Source organism: Leptosomus discolor, chromosome 11, assembly GCF_034619465.1.
Source record: "Leptosomus discolor isolate bLepDis1 chromosome 11, bLepDis1.hap2, whole genome shotgun sequence".
Lineage (NCBI taxonomy): Eukaryota > Metazoa > Chordata > Aves > Leptosomiformes > Leptosomidae > Leptosomus > Leptosomus discolor.
Genome location: NC_141401.1, coordinates 8,605,814 through 8,627,612, shown reverse-complemented (window position 1 = coordinate 8,627,612; position 21,799 = coordinate 8,605,814). Strand labels below are relative to the sequence as shown.

The window sequence follows — 21,799 nt, the reverse complement described above, 5'->3', positions numbered from 1 at the left end:
GGATAGCCATCTGGACTGCACAGGAGCACGTGGATTGGTGGTATCGTCGTGGGTGTAAGCTGAAATTCCACATTCAGGGATGCTGAGTAACACTGGAGATGTCTTGCCTGCTCTGTGTTCATGCTGACTTTTCCCCTTTCATGAGACCTGTCAGGAAGTGGGAAAAGGGTGATCACAGTGTGTGTCCTGGTAATGACTTTCTGGACAGAAAGCTCTTGGGTTGTGTTTTGAATGGTTTCCTGGCTCTCGCTACTTTGATCCACTTTGTGAGCTGGTGAAAGTCATGGTAGCACCACTGTGTCATACGGAGTTATGTGAGTATATTCCCCTCTCGATACCCCATCCAAATCAACATACTTGATGCTAAGATACAGCCATATGCTTCACACTCCTCAGTTTCCTGGTTCAGAAACCAGCTATTTCCTCCCCAGGATACCCAAAAGATGAGATGTCACAAGGAAAGAAGCCCAACATTTGAAAAGGTAAACCCCTCGTGTCCAACAGGGTGCTTTCTCCCCCAGGGTCCAAGTGCCAACCCTTCCTACCTTTCCTTGGAAACCACCAGACACAGCCTGGGAGCTGCCTAGATGTAGAGCGAGCATGTAGCAGTGCTTTCCTCTTCTCTAACTAGATCAGGCATATCCTCAGGGAGCTCTAGTCCAACAGGTTCCAGGTTTGGTCCCCAGACAAAGGGCCTGGGTAAGCACAGGGAAATGCACTTCGTCCCAACCCCTTCCAGTCAAGGCTGAAGGGTGAGATTGCTCCTGTGACATCACTGTGTAGTGAGTTGAGAGGACAAGTTTGCAAAGGTGGAAGGTCTCCTATGAATCTACAGTTACTTTGTCAAGCTTTGGGATCTACTGAGAAGTGCTGTCTACATGGTGTTTTGTCCTGCTGTGTCGATTCCCTTTTTCTGTATCTGTCCTATTTGCAGTTTTTTTAGAGTCCTTTTGCAATCAACAGTCAGTAAGGCTTGCTATAGTTTGGTGGCCATTTTCAGGAAGGGAAACTGAGGCAAGTGTGCTGCCTTCCCCAGGCTATTGGAATTCAAACAGAAGCATGTGGAAGTGTGTGGCCAGACAGGGAACAGGATGCCAGGGGAAGAATGGGGACTGTGACCAGAGAAACCTGTGACCTTGGCACTGGTCTCAGCTGTGTCTGCCCTGGGCAGCAGTTCCCTATGACAGGGAATTAAATTATATTTCTTAAGGGTTCACCTAAGAATGGAACTGATTTCATATTTAAGCACTTGCCTATCTTTCCCACTGAGCCAAGGGTGGGAGCATCAGACACGTGCTATCTATTGCTTATTAAGTGGTTTAACAAGCCCAGCTAATTACAATGTACTCAAGGATTTTGTAGCTTATGAAAGTGGTCCCTGTTTGTTTGTGTCAGTGCTTTAATACATTAATACACCAATTAAACCTCAGGGTGTGTTTGTGCTTACACAGCTTAACATACAGGAAGGCATGCTGATGTCTTTCATATCAACTGGGGTTTCTGTGGCTGTTTCAACTCCACCTCTGAAGGGATGTTTCTGGTTTTACGCTCAACCTTGTCACCAAAGGGGGCCACATCCCCTGCATAACAACATTGTTCTACTCCCCCAGAAATACGTTGTTTTACAAGACTCTGGCAGACACGGGCACTCTCTGTCATTAAGGTTTCTTTCTCTCAGACAGGCCTGGGAGTTTCTCGGGCTTTATTTCCATCTTTGTGCTGATGATACAGGCAATTTGTGCATGAAAGTGTTGTCTTCTCTCCCTCAATTAGTCCCGAGGGGTCACCAGTGGGATCGTGCTGTCTGCAACATTTGCACTTGTTTGCAAAGGGCCCAGCACATTCGTTAAGCCAGACGGGTAACGAGCAATAATCAGTGTACAAGGCACCCAGCGTGAGACAGTGAAGGGATGGGGCTGGAGTGGGCAATGAGGGTCAGAGGTAAAAACCTCCTTCAGTGCACTTATAGTTCAGTGAAAAGAAGGCAGTCGTGGGGGGAGGAGGAGGAGAAATGACAGATTAAAGGAAATTGAGCAGCTGTAATAAATACACTTGAAATTGAAGAGCATCTAGGATGCAGTGATTAGACTCCCTGCAGGGCTGAAGTGCTGAGGAGGGTCTGCAGAAAGGGCAGCCGCACAAAACCATTGGCCTTTCAGTGAGCGGGCTTACAGGGAATGCGAAATGAGTTGAAGAAAGCTGGCTGGGCTTTAATGCAGATCTTTAAGCTACAGTTGGGAAGGCTGCCCTAAACATTCAGTCTAGTAAAAATAAAGACAATAAAAGATGGGATGAAAGGACTGATGTATGCCAGGCTGGCTAAGCAAGAGAGAGGGGCACTGCTGAAGTATCACAGTGAAAGGAGAGGGCAAGAATAAGAAAGCAGGAGGAAACAAAGGGATGGAAAGCAGCAGCCATATGGGATGCTGAGGGTGTATTTCAGACAGCAAGGTGCTTTTGCACAGAAGAAGCTCTGAGAGACAACGAAACTGGTCTCACAGCAAGAAGAGGTTTGGAGTTTTGAGAACAGTGAGCTTGTACGGAGGATACGGAGGAGTAACTGCTTATCTTGAGAGATGGATGATACATGGAGAACTTAGGCTGATGACAGAGAATGAAAGCCAGCTTCTATCAGTGATAAGAGGAGAGAAGGATTATTAAGTATTTTTCATCTGCCAAAATTGCATCCAACTTTATAGAGGATGAAGAGAAAGATCTCCACATATCAGTGGCCAGCTGTTCAAGGACATGGGGCAAGGTGAGCATCCTCTACAGATGGAAAGCACATCCCATAATGTACACACCTGTGGGCGAGCACACAATTCACCAAGCTCTTTACTGACATTTTAAATTACCTGTTTAAAATGGGGCAGACGGATGAGAGTTGGAAGGTGGTGGACATAACGGGGACAAGAAGCAGACCAGGAAGTTTAATGTTTGCTCTAGGAAATTCTTGGAAATTTTAAAATTTGAGGCATGTTGTGGGAGAATACCTGGAAAAACAATTCTCTGTGAAGGCCAAACTTATGTGGCTTGAAGTAGTGGGAGGTCACACTCAACTAATCTGGTGGCATTCACTAAGGAGCTAACTGCCGCTGTATATAAGGGAAATTTAGTGGATATAGTACACTGAGATTTTCAGCGAGTATTTGACAAGGACCAGCATTGGAGATTGATGACTGGGGGTAGAAGCATTGGTGTAGGATTTGAGATAAAATCTTGCATAGAAATCTGTCTTAAGAGCAAGAGACAGAAAGGAGTTATTGCTGAAAATGTTTCCAATTGGAAAGAGGTTGAAAATGACGTGTCCTGGAGGTCAGTCTTAATCATCTGTGGTTTTAATAATGTCTGCTAACGATCTGCAAGGAAGCACTGAAAGCAGGAGCCAGAGTCATCCCTGTTGTAACACCATGGACATGGTGATTTTTCACCAGCACTGACTATGGCTGAGGTCGCAAATGTGCCCAGTGCCTCTCCTGATTTGAGATGTGTTTGAGAGAGGCAGAGAGAAGGAAGAGAAGAGAAACAGAGAGAGATAGAGGACCTCTCCGACCGTCCTGCAATACTGTGAGCAGCACTGGGAATATACTCACACTGGAGGAGATGTGGTATGGGGAGACTGCGATTCATGCAACAGAGACACAGCGTTATCTATGAAGAAAGGATAACCGAAGCAAGCTGGACAGCGTAAGACTCTTGCCTTCATTGAACTCCTTCCAGAAATGAAGATGTGATTTTGAACAGCCTGGTAATTATTTTTTCCTTCATTATTTTTAAATTTTGTCTGCTTTATCTACAATTCCAATTTCTAGTCTGGAGACCTTGAATGACTTGATGTGGGCTCTGTTTGCAGGAGGATTGCAGCCCGGCTGTGTAAATGCAAGAAGTCTGAGTGAAGTTTTGAACTTTGGGTGATCATCTGCACTCAGATATTGATCTGGGTAGGTTTGCCCATTACCTGCTTGAAAAATCTCCTCCCTGGGAAAAGGTTAAAGGACTTGATTTAAACTCTGATTGATAAAGAAAAGACATCAAGGTGACCTTTATAATACAAGCTGAATTTGGGGTCACTTTCCAAGCTCAGATTGCAATAATGAAATGGGATTTGCAGGCAGACTGATGGATAAGATTAGTGGAAACTGGCCTCTGATTTTTCCATGTTACCAACCCAATATCTGATGCTGACCCTCCAATTAGGACAATTCAGGAAAGCAACATATATACTCTTGTTCAAGACATTTTCCAATGAAACGAGACTGTCCTAGGCTAGTGAGGAGAAACAGATAATGGGATATCGGAGATCTTTCCACCATTATACCTCACTCCGTGCTCTGCAGAATCACCCACATATATTCATCTGCAAATTGCTATTGCCAGCTTTGGGAGGTCCTTTTTATGCCTCTGCATCCTCAGCTAACTGCAAAACATTATTTCCCTGTCCCTCCTTTCTCAGCAATCTTGCTCATTTTAGTCCTTTCCACTAGCAGTATGTGCTTGCTGTAAAACTTAAGTGTACACATTTAAATTTAAGCTGTTAAGCCATATATGATATATTTATATATAAATATATATATAAAATCTTGTTTTTGTAGCTGAAGATCCTAGTAGGTTGCCTTCCCTATGTGTCTTGAATACCAACTTAGCAATCATCCAGTCCTCACACATAGTTTGGTTAAATCTGAACATGCACCTTTTTCACCATCTGCCATTAATCATGTATTCTGAGGCTACCAGCACTGTAGAATGTTTTCTTGAGTCTCACCAGGGCTCTTACGAAGAATTAACTGGGTATTTGCCCCCTGGTGCGGACACTGATGTTTTGCCACAGGAGAAAACTGTAGGATATATTTTTTTTCCCTTGCACGCAATGAAGTTTGTGATGAAGTTTCTGTGAAATTCACCCCAACCATCTGGCTCATAATGGCATGAGACATCACTGAAAGATGACAGACAGACAAATGGACAAATATACAGTGTTTTATTACCCCATGTTCTCCCCATACTGGGAATGTCAGAGAAAATAAACCAAGATGGATTCTCATTTATAATCATAATAGAGGCAGGACACGGTGGGAATACAATAAAGCAGTACTATCAGGGAAGGTAAGGCAGTGTCCTAACAAGAGCATGCGATTCCTTAAATAGTCCTTAACTGGTGATGAGGGATTTCCAAAGCCTTGTCCAAGGAGAACTTTTTTTTGTTCACTTCTCGCTCCTCAAAGCGCTCTGTTTCTGCCAAGGAGAGGAAGCTGGTGTTGGCATGACAGTGCCTCCGCTCAGCCAGTGTCTGTGAAACGAGTCAGATCCCACCACGGAGCAGCTCCAGCATCAACGCATGGCCAAGCCACTGACTTTCAGAGGTCCTCTTCTGCAGGAGGAACCCAGGGTACTGGTGGGCTCCTTTCTCTTGTCTGCCATTAGCCTGCTCATTTTTCGGCAGCAAGGGGGACCTGAGAGGAAAGGTGGATTTCTCTTTGTGTGAAGCTTCACAGGAGCACCAGTCCAATATTCATTGCATCCTACTTGTGACTCAGACATAGACCAAAGGAGTACAGGAAGCCCCAACTATGCATAGACCTGGAGAGCTAAACGAGGAGCAGCTGCTATCCCCATCAGATTAGCTAATTCCTTTGTACGAGCCATCCTTCTCTTTATTCCTTTCTGCATAATTTGCTGCTTCATAACAATTGCTGAAATCAACCAAACCACAGTAATTTTAGAGCCCAGCAGGCAGAGCTGTCTCACATTACTCCTCCTTCAGGGGTTTCCTTCTGCAGGAGAAGTTGGCAAGATGAAAAAAGGGATGGGGCTGTGCAGACAAACAAGTAGGGAGAAAGCCAAGGAAACCTCATGTAGAAACAAAGACGGAGCAAGGTCCATTTGGGGTGTTAGGAAAACATGAGTCTAAGGGAACACCTCATCAAGCCATAGACGTAAGCACACCTCCTGTGTCAGTCCTGCGAGAAAGTGAGTCGGAGAAGGTGGGAAGGAAGGGGAGAGATGGAAATTGGGCAAATTGGAGAGAGGCTCGTTAATGAAATCATAACTTGAGCCTGAGATGTGTCTTTCAACACCTCATGTTTTTACTCCATATGGCCTCACTTCTGGAATTTTCTTGTTCCGTGAGTTTGGCTGCATTAGCCACTCATTTAGTGACCACCAAAGGAAGTTGTTGTTGGGAGAATGACTGGGCATGGGACAAGAAAAGGCATAGACACCCACACATCACAGTAGCAAAAAAGAAAAAGGAAAAAAAAAAAAAAAAGCAATGATGCTATGTTTTGTCCAAAATTGTCCTTTTCCTTTGTGATGGTGGTGAGGCTGGCAACAAACAGAAGCATTTCCAGCCCGCCTGGAGCTCTAGCTGGAAAATGCAAATGACCAGGCCCTCTCACCAAACTTCCTGCTTTGAGACGGTCCAGAAATTCTGTCACAACAGATTTTTCTGAAAGTCTTTTCACACTTCCACATCTGGATAGAACTGCACTTCTTCTAAAAATATTTCTTCATTTTGCACCCAAATTTGGGGCCAGTTTTTACTCTGTTCAGAGTAGATTCTGCACTAGGGACCACAGCTGTAGTTCAGCACTCGAACCACTTTCAAACCATACCTCTTTCTTTAATGCCACCCTTCTAATAATCACATAGTCCCCAGAACATATTCAATATATCTGGAACTTTTTTGCCTTTATGGTGGGGGCACATTAAGATCAGAAGCCATTAGGAAGACAATGACAGTGGAGTCAGACTAGACAGAAGCAGCATATGTCTCTGACTAGAAACTTCAAACCGAAAACTGGACAACATTGAAACAGTAGTATCAAAACCCCCTAAATCCTGAAAATTGCAAGGAAAATCTTAACACTGTGACCTGAACCCAGCGCTGCATTATCTACCACGGTGTGCAAGCAAACTGCAGCACGGCTCTGAGATTGACAGCTGGGACCGGGATGGCACCAGCAAGATATGGCTGGTGAGGCCAAAAAGGGCGATAGATTGACCATGGGACGTCTGTCGGTCAGGGACATACCCTGCTGTGGGGGTAAGTACTAGCTGGGCTGAGCTCTCCTGCTACCTGTTGGAGGGAGCACTGGGTGCTAGCAGCGGTGATGCACGGCACACTTCCGTGTCTGCCGGTCACTCCAAGTGGGGACTGCAGTCTAATCAAGACTGTCGCAAAGACGAGGGAGTTTCTTGGTACTGCTCCCAAATTAAGGAGTGGGAGGAAGACCCAGTGCAGGGATGAGGGTTGGGAGAAAGTCTTATGTTTTGACACAAGCCAGTTAACCCAGCCCTGAGTGACATCCTCCTGCTGGGACATTGCAGGGGTGCCAAAACCCAGAGGACAGCAAAGGCAAAAGCTCAGGCTGAGTTTACTGAGAGCAAGCTCCTTCCTACAAAGGGCCTGGCAGCTCTTTTCTGTCCTTGCAGCAGCTCAGAATGATTCGCACGCAGCTGAGGAGGGGCTGCTGCCTGTGCCAGGTACTGGAGTCAGTCTCTATTTCTCTGCAGTGGAGCTTTGAATAGGGAAATAGGAGGCTTGACGCTGCCTGAAAGTGAGCCCTGCCAGGCTTCTGGCCCAACTGGAGCAGGCAGAGCCATGGCAGTGAACTTGCAGGCTGGAGGAACTGGTAGCCAAGAGCCTCTGAGACCTCAGGGGTGGAAAGGAAGCCTCTGCGTTCCTGCTGGGAGACGGTCTCAAATCTGCGAGGCTGCTGCTGAGACCCGGTCGCTTCCAGCTTTCTTGTGATTATCCGTCTCGGCAATAGGATGCTGTTAAATGTCTGATTACTGTGTTGTTAAAGCCTTAAGCCTGAAGTCTGACTGCTGCGTGGTCCCTCAAGGGGCAGCCAGTCCTCCTCCATCCCTCCACCAGTAATCCCTCCCTTTCCTCGGAAAAATAATAAAAAAGAAAGACAAGTGATATCTGTCTGCAGCAGCGCTTTCCAATCAAGTGAAAACTAGCTGGAAAATCAAATCAGCTGGTAAGTTCCTGCAAAACACAACTCTATCTCTTTAAAATCTCCTCTTTTGAAGGGATGAACTGAACAGCAATAGCTGCTGATGTAAAACAAACCATTATTCCTCCTATCTCCTCTCCAAACCCCCTCCCTGCAGACGCATGAGTCTGAGGGAGGCAGATGCTCTCTGAAGACTATTTTCCTCCGTTAAATAAATTCACTTTCAAATAATGTGTAATTAAATGTGTGGTATTGAATTAATGTTTTATTCTGAGTGCTTTGGCAGCAGGGGACCTAGGGGCCTGGCTGGTGGAAAGAAAACATGTTCACCAGAAAGACTCCCTTACCCTCTCTTTTTCACTTTTCCTCTCACCCTGCCAAGAATCCCAATCCCTGTTTCCAAGAGCTGCTGGAGTGTACCAGTGAGTTGGTGAGGACGATGCTTTGTGTAAGGTCCCTTTTATGATACATTGCCATGCGGCTCTTGGGCATTCTACTGAATGCAAGACCCTTGCAGCCCACTCCAGTCCCTCCTTTACCTGTCTCCAGTTGTGTAGTTAACCCTTGTATACAAAAGGCAGAGCCCAAGTGTCCCGTTGGGATGTGAAGTAGGTGCTGGATGTCTGAGGAGACAGACTGCTGAAGCAGTTTGGCTTTGCAGCTAGTGCCAGCGAGAAATCACTTGAGAAGGTGCAGGACACAATGGGAATCATTTTTGGTTTTTTAAGTCTTTTTTCTGGAATGTTAATAAGATTTTGGTCCCATCAGCAGTGTTCCGTGCTCCTCTGGGAGCCAGCTGAGGAGGAGTTGGTGCATACAGAGGCACGGGTGGGCACGAGGTGAACCTGCACCCAGGCTTTGTAGAGGTGACAGCAGCAAGGTGGACCAGGGTGTCTGTCCTAACCTGAGGGTCTATTGACATACTCCTTGGTCACAAGCAGGTTGGGCAGAGGCAGAGATTGGGTTGGGGCACAACTGGGAACCCGCTTACAGCTGTGTGCCTGTTCCCTAACCCTAACCCCAGTGGCTGCAGGGACACTTGCAAGCATTAGATTTCTTTTGGAAAGTCTTCCGTATCTCCATACTAAAGGACATTTTTAACCATTGACAACAGCCTAGGCGAAGGGATTTACTTCGTTGGATCAGGGAAGGGTCCTGTTGATATGATGATCTCTTGCTTGAGTCATTTCAGTAAGTCACAAAACTGCAGAAAGAGGAGGAGGTGGATGCTGTCTTAAAGGCAAGAGCTGGCTGCTGTGCAACACCCAGACGTGCTGGAAGCTTCCTTTCTCTGTTGCTGTAGTCATTGTCAGGTATTTGCTGGGGGTGATGTGTGGGAGCCCTCCTCTTGCTATAGCTCCTTTGCTTTGGGATCTCCCGAGGATGGCTGTGCTTCTGTAGGACTATGGGTTGTTCTGCATCCCAGCTGAGACTGCTCAGCAACCAGTAGCCATGAGACACTCTATATTGCTCTCTCCATAAAATAATTACTAAGTGGTTAGTACTCAGATTTATGGGACTGAAATGGATGAGAAGAGCTTGAAATCATGTTTTGTTTTTATAGGAGTGTCAAGTGGTTTAAGCTGAGACAGAAGTTTTGCCTAAAAAGTGTTTGTAAGGTGGTGCCAAATGCATTCTAACGTTATTTTTCAGAATTTTTTAATGAAGAAAATGAGAGTTTGCTTTGGTTTGGGTACGTCACACCAGGTAATGCCACCTGCTTCCAAATGGTTTTCAGCGTGATTTGGCGAGGGAGTCTGGCAGGCTCTGGGCTTGCATCTGAGGAGTTATTGGTTTAAGGAGTGATTGTGCTTTGCCTTTCTGTCAGCTCCTTTACACACACACACACACACACACACACTCCCTTTACACTTACCTTTAACTCCAAGAGCATTGCACATGTAGCCTGTAGTCGGCGGTTGCTGTGTGGCTGATACGGGAGCTGGTGCTGCAGCGGAGAGACAGCAGCTCAAGTTACGGCAGCTCGGCGGGTGCTAATCCAGTCGCTCCGTGCCGCTAATCAAATCACTCTGTGGAGCTTGAGGGTTATTTTGCAGAAACGCGGTTCTCCTTGGAATCGAGGCTGGCTGGAGTTAGCTGACGACTGAAAGGCAGCCCTTTGGGTCAGGGCTTCCTCTCCACCTGCTGTGGCAACAGCAAAAGCCAAAGAGGTTGATGATGCCCTGATTGCTAGAGGTATGCTTGGCAGTGGTGGATGTAAGGTATTTTCAAAGCATCACAGATCTGGCTTGCAGAGGTTGTTCTTCTGTTTTCTTGAGCTTGACTACACTGAATGTCATCTCCTTGCGCAGATGGGTATTCTTGAATAATTTTTTTTAGCCCAGATTGTCCAGCTAAATGTGTCAAGGCCTATTTTTTACCAAGGTCCATTTAGCAGCATGCAGTGCATTAGCTGGGTCAGGTGGGCAATAATGCCTCCTCCACATCTGGGATCTGCACTTGTGCCTTGCAGCTGCTCCCAAGGCATGAAGGTGAATGGTAAGAAAATGCAAAGTACTGCAGAAACATAAAGTAGTTGTCTTCTAAGGTCTGCATGAAGGCGTATGATCATGACTGATATTGTAATATATAGTCAGGTACTAGGGGCTGCCTGGAAGAAAGTTGCCAGCATCTTGGTAAGGTACAAGAGATGAGAAACAGTCTGAAGAGAGCTGCGAAGTCAATGGCGTGTATTGGTTTGCTGGAGATTGAAAAGCCTGAGAAGGGATGCAAAGAGAAGGGTAACAATGTAAAAGGGAGAACATCCTTTGCATTTCACGTTGTTTCCATCAAGGCCAAAGGAGAGATGGATGGAAAATGTGAGAAAGTCTCTTTCTATATGTTTTTGCTGTGGAGACATGCAAATGGCTATGGGGGCTGTCATGCAGAATTGATAAGATTGAAATACTGCCCCCAAAGTGAAGAGAAAGGTCTGAGCGAGGTGGTCTTGTCCCCTGGAAAGAAGAGGGTAGGAAGGACCTTGGTACACCCACATGTTGAAGCCGAGGTGGCTCAGCCAAGGACTGCACCTGCTCCACCAAATTCCCAGAGATTCAGATATGCTTTACATAAACCTCCACGATTTGGGGTCTTCTTGAAAGGACTGTCAGAACTGCTTGGTGCTTATAATCACGACTCTTTTGAATCTGAGTCCTTGAAGGGCGCCTTAACAGAGGAACTTGGCAAAGAAGCAGCATCTGGGCAGAGCGCCGAGCTGCCGAAGCGTGTATCCAGGCTTTTTCCCAGAGGTGGCTCATGTCAGAGCTGGGAAAGAAGCCACCAGAGGTGGAGGGCTACCTACTCTTGAGTCCATACAGAGATAAGAAGCAGCCTATTTATGTTCCCATTTTTTAAAATTATGTGGGACTTATTCTCCCTTTGTTTACATGCACTTCACAGCAGTCCATGATTGAAATCAATATCCTTCATTGACGTGGATGGATTTGCACCAGGCCAGGAGGAAGACTCAGACTCTGTGCAGCTAGCCTATGTATTATCTTGTCTCACTATGAGACAAATCTGTGAGAGAATGACTTACCAGCCCTTGAGCAGTAAGGTTTTTTGATCTGGTCCTGCCTGATCTGCACACTTTGCTCTAATCAGGTACAGCATCAGGTAACTCATCAACACGTTTGGTTGACATCCAGGTTGCGAATGACTGCCTGACATGAAAGGCACTCTGTTGTGTAGTTACATGTCTTAGTGACAAGACTTCCAGTGTAAATTGTAAGCTTTATTTATTTGATTTTAATTGTCACAGAGCAGAGAAGCTATGCAGAGCTTATTCATAAGAATTATTTTAGCAGTGAGTCAAGAAAGAAGTGAATGAATCATATTGACTAACTGAGAACTTTGCTACCTTTTTGTGGACAACTTACATATAAAGAAAAACAATTCTTTGGCATAAATTAGTTGTTACAGCAGATGACTCAGCCACTACTGAAAAATGTCATTGTTGTTATCATTTATAAAGTGCTGTTGATGCAAATGAGGCTTTAGGAGCTTATGAAAATCGAGGCCATTACCACAAAGAGCCCAGGATCAGACTCAAACCTAGGATACCCTAGAAACATGTGTAAAAGAAGTCAGTTTTAAAACAGGGATTGAACAGCAAGAAATAGAGAAGGAAAAGAGAGAAGAAATGCCAAGATATGACAAAGCTAAGGGAGGGAGGGGTGAGAGGTGAGGAAAGGACCTACCTCTAGGGAAAACAGGGCCATGTGTGGAGGAGGAGAAGAAGAGGAAACTGATAGGAAATTCATATTGGGCTTTTCTAAGCTAGAAGAAAAAGCTGCTGATAAAGAAAGTTGCAAAAGTAAAAGGAGAAATTTTTATCATTTTGCTCAGTTTCCCCCGTGAGCTACATGTTGTTCATGAATTAAGAGTCCAAGGACAGGAAACCCACTAGAAATACAGCAACCAGACAGACCGCTGTTTGGGAGTTTAAAAGAAGGAGATGTGAAGAATTAATTTCAGGCCTGGTGTAAATGATCCAGCTTAAGAAGCAGCTTTGCATTTTGCTGTAACTTAAGTACTGTCACTGCTCGTCGTTTACTGTTTGGAGTTTGATGTGTCCATTTACCTCCCACTGTAGTCATCTATGTCCAAACACAGTCATGTGCATCCAGGTTTCAAGATTATTACTAAACTATAGTTTCAAGGATGCCGGCTGTGATGGGAATCTGAAACGCAGAATTTGCAGTGTCACTGAACCCATGTCTTCTTCATCTGATGCCCAGCACCGATTTGGAAATGCAACAATAATTGGAAAACTAGATTCATGAAATGTACCCATGCAACTTCCCAATTTCTGCTCATGTGATTGAAATGTGGTAGTTATTAGAAAAAGGGTGTTTTCATTGCACGCAGTCTGTTACCAGCTCTATATGCTCAGCCTGGGATTTGGAGGTTGAGTCGGGGTCTTACTGCTTTGACATTGCCACAAGCAAGAGGTATTCTGCAATATGAGTGTGAAAGGTGGGTGAAGAGTCATGGAATCGGTGATTTAAGCAAAAAAGTTCTGGCTTTTCCAGGCTCTGTCCCAGGGACCAGTGTAGAAGTGACCCATCAGGACATGGTAGATTGATGTATGAGAAAAGCAGACTTAATCTTGTTCCCTCTTCTTCCCCTATATCCCATGGCTGTGCGGGTTTGCAAAATTAACAAACTAGAATGTATTTGTGTCGAGGAGAGGAGCAGACATGACTAAGGGACACATGGGAGTGAATACGGGGAGGAAGAAGTTGCTGTTTTTAGACAGCCACTTTTCTGACTGAGTGCACTTTAAGCACAGATCAAGTCAACCATCCTGCAAAAGGTTCAGAGGAGGTTAGGTAAGATCCCATCACAGATCCAAAGCTGAAATTCTTCTGCCTTGGCTCTTCCAGAGAAAAGGAAAGATTTCTGCTCTGGAGGCAATTTGTAAAGGTGAGTGCAGTGCCCCAGACTTACCCTCTCGTTAAAGCTCTAGCTTACCCATGTGCTGCCGTCATTGAACTAAAGTCACAGGGCATTTCCATCCAGCTGTAGATTGGGTGTTTTCTGATGTGTTTCATGTGTTACACAGAACAATAGTGGAGGCAAGAGCTTGAAACGTGTTCTCCATGCGTTAAATCTTGATGGACAAGAAGCAGGGTGGGAGATCTGCCCAACTCTCCTTCTGTGTCATGCAGCAACATAGTTATCCCAAAACAAGGACTGCAAGATGTTTCATTTAAAACTGGAATTACTTCAGTGTCGTGCACTCACATCCCTCCTGTAGATACAGCGCAGCCTTGAATGAGTTCCCATCATGCTGTCAAGGCTGGTTATTTTCCTGTCAGGTCTTGCTGGGGCTCCTGCATAGGTTCTTCTTTTGAATTGTCTTGTTGGCTTGTTTTTATAAGTTAATGGTACAGGGGGGAGAAAAAAAAAAAAGAGTGGTACTTACGGGAAGACAGTTTGCAAACACCTTGTCGGCAGGGCTGACTGCAACACAGTTGAGACAGATTAGCACACCACTGCCTGCCTAAAACAAATAAACACCAGCTGTTTATCAGACAGGGCTCAGCTTTCTCCAGGAGGAGGTAAACAGATTTATGCAGATGAACCTCCCAGGTGCCCTTGCAGCACAGCATCTTTCATGGCTACTCAGCCTTCCTTATGAGTTACAGCCAGGACAGATGAGCAAAGAGATGCAAGGTTAGCACAATAACACAGGCATTTGCACAGTGCCAGGGCGGTTTGTCATTGCTTTATGTTTAAAGCCCATATTTAATAGCAATGGAGAATTAATCATAGTGCTGACCTCACTGTGAATGGAAGAATTTGATGTAAACTTCAGTATTTTAGGCCTATAGCACGTGAAAAAGCAATTCATTATAACTCACTTGTTATTCCATTTGTGCCTAAAATACTATGAAGCAAAATTTATGGCCATTTGAGGATGAGAGAAACCGTGATCAGCAAAAGTACTATTCTGAATCTACATTAAGGTTGTCCAGTTTCTGTCAAACTGCTTAACTTCATTAACCTTTTTTTTTAATGATCATCCAAGTTTACTTTAAATCCAGCAGTGCTACATGAGTCCACTAGCTCAAAAGCATTGCTTCTCTCTCAGTTCAACTCTGTCTGCCACAATATCCCCTTTAATTCTTCATATACATTTTCCCTGAAGCTTCTCAGGTGACCCTAACAACGCGCTGCAAAATCTGGTCTTGAAGACAGATGGGATATTATTTTAATAATGTAGACATAATTACACAGTCTGGATGCCAGCTCTCAGAAACATCTGATCACTTATTAAGATGTTGTTGGGAGGAAAAATTGGGAGCTGAAAATTTTGGGCAAGACCCTGGGGAGTTCAGAAAGAGAGGTTTGCTTCGGTTCTCATGATGTTACCACTTACTCATCAGAAGTGTAAATAATCTCAAATAGTATTGCTGGTTATTCTGAGACAGTTTCCTTTTTAACTTTATCTCACACCAAACGAGGCAATTGAATTGCAATTGCTACATTTCTGTTGGGATTCTGAGTTTTTTAAAGTGTCCTTGGGCTCCTTTTAATACAAGATCATTTCCCTGCAGCTTTCTTGACTGCTGCTCTTCAGGAAACCAAAAATGCAAATACATGGTTTGTCAATACAGTAAATCCTAGGTACTGTAGTGATGAGTGCTGTAGAAATACTTGCCAAGAGAAAGAGGAAAAAACCCTTTTCCTCTATTAAGTAAATTGGTGCCATTTGAGCTTTTCTCAGATTAGGACTTTCCTCACCCAAGTGCATCACTTAACATTTCAACACGTAGTATTTCAGATTTCTCAAGGTAGTCCTTAAACACTCAACTAAACCAGGTGGAGAAGGCAAAGTCCACATGTGATTTGTTCTCCCTGGCTGTCACTGCAGATTTAAAACCAAAGTAATTTTGGATGTGCCTTACTATCCTGTGCCGTAATGTTACCAGTATTAATAATATTGGTAACTAACAGTTTTCAGTCTATTGAACAATTAATGAAAAGGTCAAGGGGAATTCTCTATAGAGGCATCGTTCATTACAAGGCCCATTGCTTATGCAATCTCGCAGCATCTGTCTTCCCAAACAAGCAAAAGGGACAGAGGTGGCAGCTCCTTAAATCTGCCTGTGAGCTCCTAATTAAAAATAACTGTATGAAAGCCATTAGGATGTTAGTCTTCCAATCCCTTGGCTTTTTGATGCACTAAGTGGTACCTATGTTGGGGCATATGCTCCCTAGGGTTGATGCAGGTGCCTACTTGGGCATCTGGGTGGTAGGAGCTGATGGCAGATTGTGACCACTCTTAGTGATGCTTCCCCACAGACAGTTAGAAACCTGCTGTTAGTCACCTTCACCTCCTGCGTCTGTAGAGCCTGAAGAGAAACATGTCTGAGCTGAGGGGTGCCTACCTGTACAGCTCCTGTGGCATGTGGAAGAGATGGAAAAGACTCAAAAGCAGTCCAGTTTGTGAGCAAACAGATGCAGGGCCAAGTTGTGAATGCACCATGATTTCCTAGAAGTGGAAAGAGGGCACTGCCCTGTCTATGCCTCTGCTTGAGGAGACCTCTAATGCATCAGCTTTTGCTCACCAAGCACTGGAGAAGATTGTGTAGCTCTCACTCCCCTGCCATAACCACCAAGCTGAAGCTGGGGATGGTCTGTGCTACCACAGGTCTCAAGGGAGAGAGTAAGCGCCAGTGAAGGGCAGTTTAGAGAGATGAAGTTTTGGGTACTGTGCCTCCAGAAAATGCTATGGTGGCTGTGCATCTCTAGCTACTTCCACAGTTTATTCCAGGCATTAAAAAAGCCTCTTTGTATTGCCAGAGGAGTTGTATGGGTGCTGAGATGCCAGAAAGGTGCTTAGAGGTTTGACAGCAAGTAGCTGTGCCCTACTGCTGTCCCCAAAAGAGAGTATGGAGACCTTCAAGCTCTCCCAGCAACCAGTGGCATTTAATCACGGTGCAGCGTTTGTGGATATCCTGATAGTTGCTTATCTACCCTTGTAGGTGCCTAGTACCCGGGTAGATTTAGCCCTTATGAATGACCCTGTTAGCTGAGCAGGCCAATCTTCCTAGGCCTCTGTACCTTTGCTAAATTAATAGCTATTGCTCTTTTGATTCTTCCTGAAACCTCAGTTGCTATTCTCTGTCAGTCCTCGCTGTCCTAAATGTCAGTAGAAAGGATCATTGAAACTGATGGGTTCAGTTTTTCTGTTGTGCCAGTGACTTTATCCTGGGGTAACCTTGTTTCTGAGGGAACAGTCATGTAGGAGATGGCTGCAGGGTCAGGGTCTCGCTGTGGGGCAGCGCTTGGCACTTCCAACCGGCTCCTGCTCATGCCCTAAGGTGCATGGGGTTCAGCGGTCCTCCTTCCCTTGGGAACGCTTTGCCAAGCGTTCAGCCTCGAAAATCTGGCTGAGTTTGGGTTTAAACGGATCCAAATTGAAATGCAAAATTCAACAGGACCTTCTAATCTCGCCTGGCCTGTCACTGGAAGTATGTGACCTTTGCTACGCCTCACAGGAGGTGAATTATTTTCAGGATCGTTCCAAAAAGATTCAGGTCTTTGTAGCAGATTTTGCCCCAAAGGTTCCTCTCCCTGAGGACAAGCGTGCTGTGAGCTTGTACTGAGAACGTGATAAAACCTCAAGTACATTTCTCACAGATGTTTTGCATGAGACTAGCTCCATCCCAGAGATGGCGGCATTCCGTGGGTGTGTAAAAAGATCCCTGTAGATATTTTTGCACAGCAATTTCAGATCTTTTGCAGCTTTCTAAAAAAATTGAATTAGTTGTTTTCCGTTCCCCAAATTAACCCTGATTCATTCTTCCCTCAACCCTCTCCCTCTTCCTCCCCTCCCTCCAACAGATGTCCAGCATATTAAGAGGAGAGACATCGTTTTGAAGAGGGAGCTGGGAGAAGGTGCCTTTGGGAAGGTGTTCTTGGCCGAGTGTTACAACCTCAGCCCCACCAACGACAAAATGCTGGTGGCAGTGAAGGTAAATCCCAAGGGCGAATGGCAGAGAATAGGGAGGGGCTCACCAGCGAAGCGAGGCTGGATGAGCCTGCGTGGGAAAGGGAAGCAGGGGAGGGCTGGGGACCAGGGGTGGAGATTTATCTAATGCCGGAGATTGTGGTAAATCCACTTAGTCACACAAAGTTTCAGTGTTTCGCTTCAAGGTCGTCTATTCTCGCCAATGCCAAAGCCTCTCTTCCTGCTGATGCGCCCAGGAGACAGACAGGGAAGAGAAGCTGGTCTGGAAGCTGTAAGCTCCTGTGCAGCTGCAGCAGCGCAGTGTGGAGTCCACCTTCTCTCCACAAAGGACCGAGGCTCTTCTCTTTCCGGATTTTCTCTCTTTGTGGAACATGCAGAAGCTGAAACAAAAAAGGGCCTCAGCAAAAATGAGCACTTAAAAGCTAAGCACGACTAACCAATTTGCTGGGATCGATTTGCTGCAAGATGGGCAAACCAACTCAGCTCAGCTCCACTCAGCTTCTGCTTGCCTAGCCACAGATCGCTCCTGTTTTGGTGATTATGAGCCAACACGAGTTCAGCTTGGCTTGTGTTTGCATCCTTTGAGGGACCTCATGTGAGCTGTGCCCCGTCAGTGTGGCTCTGGGCAGAGGAGACCACTCAGTGCGGAAATGTGCTCTCTTCTAAGTGGCACCAGCTGGCAGACACACATAGTCTAATCCCCGGGAGTTAATTGATTCCTCCTAACTCCTTGGAAGAAGATCTGCATTTGAACCGATGCTCTACAGGAAAAAAAAATGTTCCAGCACACTCTCCAGGATGCTGGAGGCATCCAGTTACTTGACAGTTGTTTTAGTTATTGGCAGTTTGAGCCTTTTTTTTGTCCCCTTATGGTCTGACTGTGAACTGCAAGATTGCACCTTTCACCTCTGAGACTGGTTAAAGCCGAGGTAGAACAGCTACCCGTATGATTAATTGCCTGATTATATGGCTGGTACCTGCCTATCAGTGTCAGCCATCCCTTATGCGATCCTGTCTCTCAAGTCTCAGTTCTGAGTTTTGTTTGCATGTAGGCAGAAATAGCATCCAAACTTGTTTCTGTTAATTGCTACTCTGAGCTTACATGTCCAGAGTGCCTTTCATCCTGCAAGATTGTACAGATCCAGCTTTGGAGCGGGGCCTTGAAACCTGGCTTCTTGTCATTTCTGGGGGGTTGCAGGGAAAAAGTCCCTCTAATTTGGGCTACATTAGGGGGGAAAAAAAAAAAAAAAAGGAAGAAAAAAAAGGCTTTATGTATTATGTTGAGATTTTGCTGCATTTCATGAAGATCTCATGCTCCTGACAGAGGCTGAGAACTACCTCCCTGGTCACTGCAGCTCAGGGCAGCAGGAGGACATTCTGGTTAGGGCAGCTGTGTCCACAGCCAAGAGTCTGCCTCTGCTCTGCTCTCAGGGACTCCTTCCCAGGTCCAAAGGAAGTGGCTGTGTTACTCACTTGGTTAAATGGACTCAGATTTTCAGCAGACCTAAAGGTTGCAGCCCCACAGATAAGCTGAGTTTTGATGTGATGGCATGGACAAGCTTCCTGTTTTATCCAGCTTTCTTCTAAAAGCATCCTAAGAAATGCACAAAAACTATGTTCAGCAAAGAGTGTTGAGGTTACAAAGTCAAGTACTAGAGATGCTGGAGGGACTGGTATCCAGGGCATGTCTTCTGAGCACATATTTTTCGTTTCTTTATGGGCTCCTCCATTGTGATGATCACTCCTGTGTCTGAGATCTCCCTAGATGTGAGTACACCCGTTTTCAGAGCCTCGCAGCAAGGTGCTGGGGTTGTGTCATCCCCATTTTGCAGAAGGCAAATGGCGAAGCAGGGAAACTGAGCTGAAAGGATCCACTTCAATGGAGGATGGAGTTACTGACTTTCCAGCCCCGTGGACAGCTCAACTCACATTGAGCTCTGCTGCAGCAATAAACACACGGTGCTTGTGCAGACCTGGCCCTGCTACCATGTGAGAGGGGATTTTCCAGGCACTATTGGAACAACTGACACTTCATGACAATGGCTGCAACCTACAGATGCTGAGTGACTTGCCAGATGTCACGCTGGAATTGTGTGATGGAGGCACAAATACAAGCCACCTCAAGCCTTCCTAGGAGATGCGTTTCAGTGGTTTTGCTGAGACAGCCCTTCTCTTCCTCCGGTTCTGGTCTTCTTTCCCTGTTCTAACACTTCCAGCTCTTGTTTCCCTCATTTCTAAATGCTTGTCTGTGCAACCTTAGCAATGTGGGGGTTTTAAGATCTTTTTTTTGTGTATGTGTGTGTAATATTTACAAACTTACAGTCCTAACACCTTGTGGAAATGATTGTGTGTGAAGGAGAGGAAACCTAAATGCACTGCAGTTTGAAATATTACAAACACCACAAGAAAAAAGGGGAGAAAAGAGTGGTGGGGGAGGGGACTGTTTTCCTGAGGAGAAATAGGGTAGCATCAACATTATGAAGATATGAAATGACTAAAAGTAATTGGGTGCCTGAGATAAGGATGGATGCTTTGCCATCTGCACTGTGTAACTAACATCCATCTAAATATCTCTAGTCAAACTATCCCAGAGGACATAGAATTAAAATAAAATTATGCCATGTGACTAGCAGTTTGGGGGCAGAAGAAGGAGATGAGGCGGCATCCTAAGGCTTGGCTAAAAACCTTGCAGCAGTTCTACTCCAAGGGGAAAAGCACCTACTCTGGAGGACTCACTACGTTGCTTGCATGGCATTACACTCTATGCACAGCTTTCTGATGCTTAACATCCCTTTTTACACATAAATTGGGGCCTGAACCTGCTGATGCCACCTATCCTGTCTGCATGGGGAGATTCAAGGCATGGGGAGAAGGGTGCAGGTGTGTTTGTGTGTAGGTAAGGGGAGAGATACCTACTGTTCCCCACCACTGAGGGGGAATTGGTACACATCAGACTGAATCTGGGGATAACTGGAACAAGTTCCCTTAAATCCTTTTTGACTCCTGTTAGGCTGCACATTTAAAGCCAGAACTGGTACTAAACAGTCCTGGCATGTGGAGGATGGGGAGAATGTAGCTGAGACCAAATCAAAACCAGAATTGCCTCTTCATTTCCTTAAATGTTTGCAAAGACTGCTGATTCCTATGGCCATCCCATCTTGTCAAGTGTTCTGGTCTTCAACTTTTTTACTAAGTGGCCTCCCTTGGTACCCTGAGATGACAACACACTGCTTTCAAACTAGCTCTCCAATGCAACTGCACGGTAACGTATTGACAAGACAGATTCCAATCCTGGGGAACCCTCCCCAAACACCAACTGCACCCACAACAGCATCTTCATAGCAACCCTGTGACGTCAGGCTGTTCCACACAGCCTGGAGCCTGCAAGCTACCCTGCAACGGCCATGAGGTGTGCTTAAATGTAGAAGATGAGATATTCTCAATAAGGATACCAATTTCAGCATCAGTTTGCTAGGGGTGCTGTTATAAACAGCAGGGAATAAAAACATGATTTTAAAAATTATGAGAAAAGACTTGACAGTGTCCTTCTTCAGAGGCAGTTTGAAAAATCCACACAATAACTGCACAGCCAGGCAAATCCATCTTCTGAATAAAGGCAGTGTAGTCAGCTATTTCAAAATAAAAGAGAGATAGCAAGGACTGGCCGGCTCAGGAATTTAATAATAATGAGATATGAAGCCATTCACTCCTAGGTCACCAGTACAAATCCTGCCCAAGATGGGAATAATTGGAAACTATTGCCCTCCGAGGTATGTTTGTTGCTACCCGGGAAATGATTTGGGGAACCTGCTGGGTTGGAAACTACATGAACAAAACACTGAGGTGGTGCCACCACCACCTACCACCAGCCCTCCCAGTGCAACTGGGATAGTGGCAGTGGTTCCTCTCCCCTCCCTTCCTCATCAGCTCCTCTGTGATGCTGCACCCCATTTGTTTTGGCCTTGCCCCAACCTCAGCCCACTGTATGTATCTGTGCCCCTTCTTTCAGGCGCTGAAAGACCCCACCTTGGCAGCCCGCAAGGATTTCCAGAGGGAGGCAGAGCTGCTCACCAACCTGCAACACGAGCACATCGTCAAGTTTTACGGCGTGTGTGGTGATGGTGACCCACTCATCATGGTCTTCGAGTACATGAAGCACGGTGACCTGAATAAGTTCCTGAGGTATGTGCAAAGGAGAGCATGGGAGATGCTGTACAGTAGCTCTGCAGCCTTGGTGTGGCTTGTTATAGATCTGTGGTGCACCAGTGACACCATTACCGCATGGATGCTGGTGGGCTGAGTAATGAGAGCCAGTTGTTCCAAGGACAGCGTGTAGGAGATGGTGTTCCTCATC

General features: G+C 45.6%; 1 protein-coding gene across 5 annotated transcripts in view; it reads left to right on the top strand.

The window, feature by feature from the left end:
• NTRK3 (neurotrophic receptor tyrosine kinase 3) overlaps positions 1-21,799 on the top strand; it is a 219,326-nt gene that overhangs the window by 159,852 nt on the left and 37,675 nt on the right. For all 5 annotated transcript variants that reach the window (XM_086471894.1, XM_086471893.1, XM_086471891.1 and 2 more), the window contains 2 exons: positions 17,319-17,449; positions 21,455-21,627. In XM_086471894.1, coding sequence (XP_086328020.1) covers positions 17,319-17,449; positions 21,455-21,627 — 304 coding nt within the window. The remainder of the gene's footprint in view (positions 1-17,318; positions 17,450-21,454; positions 21,628-21,799) is intronic.